Consider the following 10,378-nt stretch of genomic DNA (forward strand, 5'->3'; position numbering starts at 1 on the left):
CTGTTTGTGGTTCCCAAAAAAGAGGGAACCTTCAGAACAATTTTGGATCTAAAGATCCTAAACAAATTCCTCAGAGTTCCGTCATTCAAGATGGAAACTATTCGAACCATTTTACCCATGATCCAAGAGGGTCAGTACATGACCACAGTGGACTTAAAGGATGCCTACCTTCACATTCCGATTCACAAGAATCATCATCGGTTCCTGAGGTTTGCCTTTCTAGACAGGCATTACCAGTTTGTAGCTCTTCCATTCGGGTTGGCTACAGCCCCAAGAATTTTTACAAAGGTTCTGGGCTCACTTCTGGCGGTTCTAAGACCGCGAGGCATAGCGGTGGCTCCTTACCTAGACGACATCTTGATACAGGCGTCAAGCTTTCAAATTGCCAAGTCTCATACAGAGATACTTCTGGCATTTCTGAGGTCGCATGGGTGGAAAGTGAACGAAGAAAAGAGTTCTCTATCTCCTCTCACAAGGGTTTCCTTCCTAGGGACTCTGATAGATTCTATAGAAATGAAAATTTACCTGACGGAGTCCAGGTTATCAAAACTTCTAAATGCTTGCCGTGTTCTTCACTCCATTCCGCGCCCCACGGTGGCTCAGTGCATGGAAGTAATCGGCTTAATGGTAGCGGCAATGGACATAGTGCCATTTGCGCGCCTGCATCTCAGACCGCTGCAATTATGCATGCTCAGTCAGTGGAATGGGGATTACACAGATTTGTCCCCTCTACTAAATCTGGATCAGGAAACCAGAGATTCTCTTCTCTGGTGGTTATCTCGGGTCCATATGTCCAAAGGTATGACCTTTCGCAGGCCAGATTGGACCATTGCAACAACAGACGCCAGCCTTCTAGGTTGGGGGGCAGTCTGGAACTCCCTGAAGGCTCAGGGTTCATGGACTCAGGAGGAGAAACTCCTCCCAATAAATATTCTGGAGTTAAGAGCAATATTCAATGCTCTTCTAGCTTGGCCTCAGTTAGCAACACTGAGGTTCATCAGATTTCAGTCGGACAACATCACGACTGTGGCTTACATCATCCATCAAGGGGGGACCAGGAGTTCCCTAGCGATGTCAGAAGTCTCCAAGATAATTCGCTGGGCAGAGACTCACTCTTGCCACCTATCAGCGATCCATATCCCAGGGGTAGAGAACTGGGAGGCGGATTTTCTAAGTCGTCAGACTTTTCATCCGGGGGAGTGGGAACTCCATCTGGAGGTGTTTGCTCAATTGGTTCTCCGTTGGGGCAAACCAGAACTGGATCTCATGGCGTCTCGCCAGAACGCCAAGCTTCCTTGTTACGGATCCAGGTCCAGGGACCCAGAAGCGGCACTGATAGATGCTCTAGCAGCGCCTTGGTTCTTCAACCTGGCCTATGTGTTTCCACCGTTTCCTCTGCTCCCTCGTCTGATTGCCAAAATCAAACAGGAGAGAGCATCGGTGATATTGATAGCGCCTGCGTGGCCACGCAGGACCTGGTATGCAGACCTAGTGGACATGTCATCCTTTCCACCATGGACTCTGCCTCTGAGACAAGACCTTCTAATACAAGGTCCTTTCAATCATCCGAATCTACTTTCTCTGAGACTGACTGCATGGAGATTGAATTCTTGATCCTATCAAAGCGTGGCTTCTCCGAGTCAGTAATTGATACCTTTAATACAGGCACGAAAGCCTGTCACCAGGAAAATTTACCACAAGATTTGGCTTAAATATCTTCATTGGTGTGAATCCAAGAATTACTCATGGAGTAGGGTTAGGATTCCTAGGATATTGTCCTTCCTCCAAGAGGGTTTGGACAAAGGACTATCAGCTAGTTCTTTAAAGGGACAGATATCTGCTCTGTCTATTCTTTTACAAATTTGATACTTTTGCTTCTTCGGAGGCTGTTTTTGGGAGAAAGGTTCTACAGGCAGTGGTTCCTTCCGTTTAAGTTCCTGCCTTGTCCCTCCCATCATCCGTGTACTTAAGCTTTGGTATTGGTATCCCACAAGTAATGGATGATCCGTGGACTGGATACACTTAACAAGAGAAAACATAATTTATGCTTACCTGATAAATTTTATTTCTCTTGTAGTGTATCCAGTCCACGGCCCGCCCTGTCCTTTTAAGGCAGGTCTAAATTTTAATTAAACTTCAGTCACCACTGCACCCTATGGTTTCTCCTTTCTCGGCTTGTTTCGGTCGAATGACTGGATATGGCAGTTAGAGGAGGAGCTATATAGCAGCTCTGCTGTGGGTGATCCTCTTGCAACTTCCTGTTGGGAAGGAGAATATCCCACAAGTAATGGATGATCCGTGGACTGGATACACTACAAGAGAAATAAATTTATCAGTTAAGCATAAATTATGTTTTTAGTACTGCCAGTACTTAAGATGGCGGGGACAATTGTGGGGTGGGGCAGGGAAGAGAGCTCTTTGGGAGGGATCAGGGGGTCTGATGTGTCCGGTGGGAAGCTGATCTCTAGTCTAAAGCTAAAATTAACCCTGCAAGCTCCCTACAAGCTACCTAATTAACCCCTTCACTGCTGGGCATAATTCATGTGTTGTACGCATTTGCATTTAGTGGCCTTCTAACTACCAAAAAGCAACGCCAAAGCCATATATGTCTGCTATTTCTGAACAAAGGGGATCCCAGAGAAGCATTTACAACCATTTGTGCCATAATTGCACAAGCTGTTTGTAAATAATTTTGGTGAAAAAGTTGACTTTTTTTTTTTTAATTTGATCGCATTTGGTGGTGAAATGGTGGCATGAAATATACCAAAATGGGCCTAGATCAATACTTGGGGTTGTCTACTACATTACACTAAAGCTAAAATTAACCCTACAAGCTCCCTAATTAACCCCTGCACTGCTGAGCATAATACACGTGTGGTGCGCAGTGGCATTTATGGGCCTTCTAATTACCAAAAAGCAATGCCAAAGCCATATATGTCTATTTCTGAAAAAAGGGGATCCCAGAGAAGCATTTACAACCATTTGTGCCATAATTGCACAAAATGTTTGTAAATGATTTTAGTGAGAAACCTAAAATTTGGAAAAATTTAACTTTTTTTTTTTTTGATCGCATTTGGCGGTGAAATGGTTGCATGAAATATACCAAGATGGGCCTAGATCAATACTTTGGGTTGTCTACTACTCTACACTAAAGCTAAAATTACCCCAAAAAGCTCCCTACATGCTCCCTAATTAACCCCTTCACTGCTGGACATAATGCACATGTGGTGCATTTAGCGGCCTTCTAATTATCAAAAATCCACGTCAAAGCCATATATGTCTGCTATTTCTGAACAAAGGGGATCCCAGAGAAAAATGTGCAACCATTTATGCCATAATTGCACAAGCTATTTGTAAATAATTTCAGTGAGAAACCTAAAGTTTGTGAAAAAGTGAACATTTTTTTTTTTATTTGATCGCATTTGGTGGTGAAATGGTGGCATTTAATATACCAAAATGGGCCTAGATCAATACTTTGGGATGTCTTCTAAAAAAAATACATATACATGTCAAGGGTTAATCAGGGATTCCTGACAGATATCAGTGTTCCAATGTAACTAGCGCTAATTTTGAAAAAAAATGGTTTGGAAATAGCAAAGTGCTACTTGTATTTATGGCCCTATAACTTGCAAAGAACATGTTAACATTGGGTATGAACATGCTATGTTCGCCGGCGAACTATTCGCGACATCTCTAGTGGCTAGGCTTAAAGGGACAGTCTACACCAGAAGTTTTGTTTTAAAAGATAGATAATCCCTTTATTACCCATTCCCCAGTTTTGCATAACCAACAGTTATATTAATATACTTTATTTTACCTCTGTGATTACCTTGTATCTAAGCATCTTCTGACAGCTCCCTGATCACATGACTTTTTAGTTTTTCTCTATTGACTTGCTTTTTAGCCAATTAGTGCAGTGTCTGCCACAAGCCATGGGCGTTATAACAATGTTATCTATATGGCTCACATGAACTAGCAATCCCCTGTTGTGAAAAACTAATTTAAAAAGCATGTGATAAGAGGCTGTCTTTAATGACTTAGAAACAGGCAGACATTTAGAGGTTTCAATGTTATAAAGTATATTAATATAGCAATGTTGGTTGTGCAAAGCTGGGGGATGGGTAGTACAAGGCATTATCTATCTTTTTAAACACTACTTGTTGACTGTCCCTTTTTTAATGCAGATGTTTTATTTTTGCAAAAAATCAACTACCCTTAGAAAAGATATCTGCACACTGAACAGGTACAAAAACCATGAGTAAACACTTACACAGAATAAAAAAATCTTACTGTCTCCAAGTCTTGTATCTAAAAAAATAGACGTTTTTTAGGGAGGGGGAAAAGTTTGTCTGCTCAATGCTGTCTTTCTAAGAGAGCTTAGATTCTCTTGTCTGCTGATATTTCCTTTTAGTAAAATGCTAGAAAATAGCAGTACTGTGCATGGCTATGTTATTCATAATTGGCTCCCACTACACAGGTAGCCAGTATACGCAAGACCACTGTTCTGGATGTCATGAGGAGGTTACTGCAGCCAAAGAACGTAATGGTTTCTACTGGCCGGGACAGACAAACCAACCATTGTTACATAGCAATACTGAACATCATTCAGGGCGAGGTAGACCCTACACAGGTAGGAAGTCTCTACATGTATGTGACATTGTAATTGCTCATTTTCTTTACATATTTGTATTGTACAACTGTATACCTGAAGCTTTACAAATTATTGTAGTAAAGGGGAGCTTAAGTGCCAATAGTTACTATATGTAATAAGGTTTCTCCTGGTCTGTGTTTTGAACAACCCTAAGTTTTTTTTGTTGTTTGTTTTTGGATGGGTAAAAACAAAGCTGTCCAATATGAGCAAATACCACAGCAGCAGGTTTTTAAGTTATCCATATGAATGTGTCCGTATAAAAGAAAGCCAAGTTGTAGGACAAGCTATTAATGACCTGTTATTTCTTCTCCTCCTCCTCCCAAACAAATATACATTTTCAATTATGTCAATTGTTATGACTGTCAAATTTTGATGAGTAAGAAAAGATTTTTCTTTTTCTTCCCCATTCTAGGTTCACAAAAGTCTACAGAGGATAAGAGAGCGTAAACTAGCCAACTTTATACCGTGGGGACCAGCCAGTATTCAAGTGGCTCTGTCAAGAAAGTCTCCTTATTTGCCATCTGCGCATAGGGTTAGCGGCCTAATGATGGCCAATCATACAAACATCTCCTCGGTAAGTAGTAGAGAGCAGAGGCATCTAATCCTGTCCCAGCCTTCATTCCCTGTCTTATCTTTATTGTAACGCCTGTATAGTTCTGCAGAATCTTTTGGCTTATTAATAAAATTATATGGAATCCCAATAGATGTAATAAACAATAATAAAGGTGCATCCCAATAGATGTAATAAACAATAATAAAGGTGCAGTCACTGGGTGTCATGCAGCAACAGCTTTTATTTAAAAGTTTCCCAAACCTCAAAATGCCTATAAATATACCCCTCACCACACCCACAATTCAGTTTTTACAAACTTTGCCTCCTATGGAGGTGGTGAAGTAAGTTTGTGTTTAGATTCTACGTTTCTATGCGCTTCACAGCATTTTGAAGCCAGATTCCTCTGAGTGCTTTGAATGTCAGAGGGATGTGAAGGGAGTATCACCTATTGAATGCAATGGTTTTCCTCACAGGAGATCTATTTCATAGGTTCCCTGTTATCGGTGTAGAGATTTATCTCCTACCTCCCTTATTCAGATCGACGATATACTGTCAGATTCCATTACCTCTACTGATAACTGTTTCAGTACTGGTTTGGCTATCTGCTATATGTGTATAGGTGCCTTTTGGTAAGTATGTTTTCATTACTTAAGACACACTCAGCTATGGTTTGGCACTTTATGTATTAATATAAAGTTCTAAATATATGTATTATACTTTGCCATGAGTCAGGTTTATGTATATTTCCTTTTGCAAACTGTCAGTTTCATAGTTGGGAAAAGCATTTTTTAGGAAAAAAATTCTGGGGTATAGTCTTTTCTTTCATGTAATTAGCAAGAGTCCATGAGCTAGTGACGTATGGGATATACATTCCTACCAGGAGGGGCAAAGTTTCCCAAACCTCAAAATGCCTATAAATACACCCCTCACCACACCCACAATTCAGTTTTACAAACTTTGCCTCCTATGGAGGTGGTGAAGTAGGGTTTGTGCTAGATTCTACGTTGATATGCGCTCCGCAGCAGGTTGGAGCCCGGTTTTCCTCTCGGCGTGCAGTGAATGTCAGAGGGATGTGAGGAGAGTATTGCCTATTTGAATGCAGTGATCTCCTTCTACGGGGTCTATTTCATAGGTTCTCTGTTATCGGTCGTAGAGATTCATCTCTTACCTCCCTTTTCAGATCGATGATATACTCTTATATATACCATTTCCTCTACTGATTCTCGTTTCAGTACTGGTTTGGCTTTCTACTACATGTAGATGAGTGTCCTGGGGTAAGTAAGTCTTATTTTCTGTGACACTCTAAGCTATGGTTGGGCACTTTATATAAAGTTCTAAATATATGTATTCAAACATTTATTTGCCTTGACTCAGGATGTTCAACGTTCCTTATTTCAGACAGTCTGTTTCATATTTGGGATAATGCATATGAATAAATCATTTTTCTCCTGTTAAGTGTGGTCAGTCCACGGGTCATCATTACTTCTGGGATATTAACTCCTCCTTAACAGGAAGTGCAAGAGGATTCACCCAGCAGAGCTGCTATATAGCTCCTCCCCTCTACGTCACCTCCAGTCATTCTCTTGCACCCAACGAATAGATAGGATGTGTGAGAGGACTGTGGTGATTATACTTAGTTTCATACCTTCAATCAAAAGTTTGTTATTTTATAATAGCACCGGAGTGTGTTATTCCTTCTCTGGTAGAGTTTGAAGAAGAATCTACCTGAGTTTTTTTTTCTATGATTTTAGCCGGCGTAGTTAAGATCATATTGCTGTTTCTCGGCCATCTGAGGAGAGGTAAACTTCAGATCAGGGGACAGCGGGCAGATTAATCTGCAAAGAGGTATGTAGCAGCTTATTATTTTCTGACAATGGAATTGATGAGAAAATTCTGCCATACCGATATAATGTAAACTCAGCCTTAAATGCAGTAGCAGCAACTGGTATCAGGCTGTCATGTATGTATATTTTACACTTCAGTATTCTGGGGAATGGCACTTCACTGGAATTATACTGTATGCATAAGACTTTAGCCTAATTTGCAGGGACTAGCAACAGGCTTTTTAATAACACTTAATTTATTTAATGTTAAACGTTTTTTGCTGGCATGTAAAATCGTTTAATTTTCTGAGGTACTGGGTGAAAAAATGTTTTGGGCACTATTTTTTTCCACTTGGCAGTCGTTTTATTTAATTTGACAGTTTACTGATCTCTCTCACTGTTGTGTGTGAGGGGGAGGGGCCTTTTTTGGCGCTTTTGCTACGCATCAAAAAATTCAGTCAGAAGTTCATTGTCTTCCCTGCATGATCCGGTTCATCTCTACAGAACTCAGGGGTCTTCAAAACTTGTTTTGAGGGAGGTAATCACTCACAGCAGAGCTGTGAGATTGTAGTTGACTGTGATAAAAAACGTTTATTTCTCCAACATAGGTGTGTCCGGTCCACGGCATCATCCTTACTTGTGGGATATTCTCCTCCCCAACAGGAAATGGCAAAGAGCCCAGCAAAGCTGGCCACACAGTCCCTCCTAGGCTCCGCCCACCCCAGTCATTCTCTTTGCCGTTGCACAGGCAACATCTCCACGGAGATGGCTTAGAGTTTTTTGGTCGACTGTTACATATATCAACCATCAGGGGGTAACAAGGAGTTCCCTGACGATGGAGGAGCATCCGGGGGAGTGGGAACTCCATCTGGAAATCTTTGCCCAAATAACTCAATTATGGGGCATTCCAGACATGGTTCTGATGGCCTCTCATCAGAACTTCATGGTCCCTTGTTACGGGTCCAAATCCAGGGATCCCAAGGCGACTCTATTGGATACAATAGTAGCACCTTGGATCTTCAACCTAGCTTATGTATTCCCACCGTTTCCTCTCATTCCCAGGCTGGTAGCCAGGATCAATCTGGAGAGGGCTTCGGTGATCTTGATAGTTCCTGTGTGGCCACGCAGGACTTGGTATGCAGACCTGGTGAATGTGTCATCGGCTCCACCATGGAAGCTACCTTTGAGACAGGACCTTCTTATTCAGGGTCCATTCGAACATCCGAATCTGGTTTTCCTCCAACTGACTGCTTGGAGTTTGAACGCTTGATTTTATCAAAGCGTGGGTTTTCAAATTCTGTAATAGATACTCTTATTCAGGCTAGAAAGCCTGTAACTAGAAAAATTTACCATAATATATGGAAAAAATATATCTGTTGGTGTGAATCTAAAGGATTCCCATGGAACAAGATAAAAATTCCTCAGATTCTTTCCTTTCTACAAGAAGGTTTGGAGAAAGGATTTTCTGCGAGTTCTCTGAAGGGACAGATCTCTGCTTTATCTGTTTTACTTCACAAAAGGCTGGCAGCTGTGCCAGACGTTTAAGCGTTTGTTCAGGCTCTGGTTAGAATCAAGCCTGTTTACAGACCTTTGACTCTTCCCTGGAGTCTTAATCTAGTTCTTTCAGTTCTTCAAGGGGTTCCGTTTGAACCCTTACATTCCGTAGATATTAAGTTATTATCTTGGAAAGTTTTGTTTTAGGTTGCAATTTCTTCCGCTAGAAGAGTTTCTGAGTTATCTGCTCTGCAGTGTTCTCCGCCCTATCTGGTCCATGCAGATAAGGTGGTTTTACGTACTGAGCCTGGTTTTCTACCGAATCCAGTTTCATAGAAGGAACGTTTGTTACACAATTTGGACGTTGTCCGTGCTCTAAAATTCTATTTAGAGGCTACTGAAGATTTTAGACAAACATCTTCTTTGTTTGTTGTTTATTCTGGTTAAAGGAGAGGTAAAAAAGCAACTTCTACCTCTCTTTCCTTTTGGTTTAAAAGCATCATCAGATTGGCTTTTGAGACTGCCGGACGGCAGCCTCCTGAAAGTATCACAGCTCACTCCACTAGGGCTGTGGCTTCCACATGGGCCTTCAAGAATGAGGTTCCTGTTGACCAAATTTTTTAAATTATATACTTTTGCTTCTTCGGAGGTTATTTTTGGGAGAAAGGTTTTGCAAGCCGTGGTGCCTTCCGTTTGGGTGACCTGATTTGCTCCCTCCCTTCATCCGTGTCCTAAAGCTTTGGTATTGGTTCCCACAAGTAAGGATGACGCCGTGGACCGGACACACCTATGTTGGAGAAAACAGAATTTATGCTTACCTGATAAATTACTTTCTCCAACGGTGTGTCCGGTCCACGGCCCGCCCTGGTTTTTTTAATCAGGTCTGATGAATTATTTTCTCTAACTACAGTCACCACGTTACCATATGGTTTCTCCTATATATATTTCCTCCTGTCCGTCGGTCGAATGACTGGGGTGGGCGGAGCCTAGGAGGGACTGTGTGGCCAGCTTTGCTGGGCTCTTTGCCATTTCCTGTTGGGGAGGAGAATATCCCACAAGTAAGGATGACGCCGTGGACCGGACACACCGTTGGAGAAAGTAATTTATCAGGTAAGCATAAATTCTGTTTTCTGTATTTTTTTTCTGCTATCAGGGTTAGTTATCCTTTGCTAATGGCAGCAATCCTTTGCTAAAATTGTGTTTTTATAAAGATTTGATGCTATAACCTTTCAGTTTATTAATTTTCAACTGTCATAACTTTTTCTGTGCTTCTTATAGGCACAGTACGTTTTCATATTATAGTAAATTACTTGAAAAGTATTTCCAAGTTGCTAGTTTATTTGCTAGTGTGTTAAACATGTCTGATTCAGAGGAAGATATCTGTGCTATATGTGCTAAAGCCAAAGTGGAGCCCAATAGAAATTTATGTACTAACTGCATTGATGCTACTTTAAATAAAAGTCAATCTGTACAAATTGAACATATTTCACCAAACAACGAGGGGAGAGTTATGCCGACTAACTCGCCTCACGTGTCAGTACCTGCATCTCCCGCTCGGGAGGTGCGTGATATTGTAGCGCCGAGTACATCTGGGCGGCCATTACAAATCACATTACAGGATATGGCTACTGTTATGACTGAAGTTTTGGCTAAATTACCAGAACTAAGAGGTAAGCGTGATCACTCTGGGGTGAGAACAGAGTGCGCTGATAATATTAGGGCCATGTCAGACACTGCGTCACAATTTGCAGAACATGAGGACGGAGAGCTTCATTCTGCGGGTGACGGTTCTGATCCAAACAAACTGGATTCAGACATTTCAAATTTTAAATTTAAGCTGGAAAACCTCCGGGTATT

General features: G+C 41.5%; 1 protein-coding gene across 1 annotated transcript in view; it reads left to right on the plus strand.

Moving 5' to 3' along the window:
• TUBG1 (tubulin gamma 1) overlaps window positions 1–10,378 on the plus strand; it is a 108,494-nt gene that overhangs the window by 79,629 nt on the left and 18,487 nt on the right. Inside the window, exons 9-10 of the mRNA XM_053699350.1 lie at window positions 4,478–4,630; window positions 5,064–5,225. Of these exons, the coding sequence (XP_053555325.1) occupies window positions 4,478–4,630; window positions 5,064–5,225 (315 nt within the window). The remainder of the gene's footprint in view (window positions 1–4,477; window positions 4,631–5,063; window positions 5,226–10,378) is intronic.

This window comes from Bombina bombina, chromosome 1 (genome assembly GCF_027579735.1).
Source record: "Bombina bombina isolate aBomBom1 chromosome 1, aBomBom1.pri, whole genome shotgun sequence".
Classification (NCBI taxonomy): domain Eukaryota; kingdom Metazoa; phylum Chordata; class Amphibia; order Anura; family Bombinatoridae; genus Bombina; species Bombina bombina.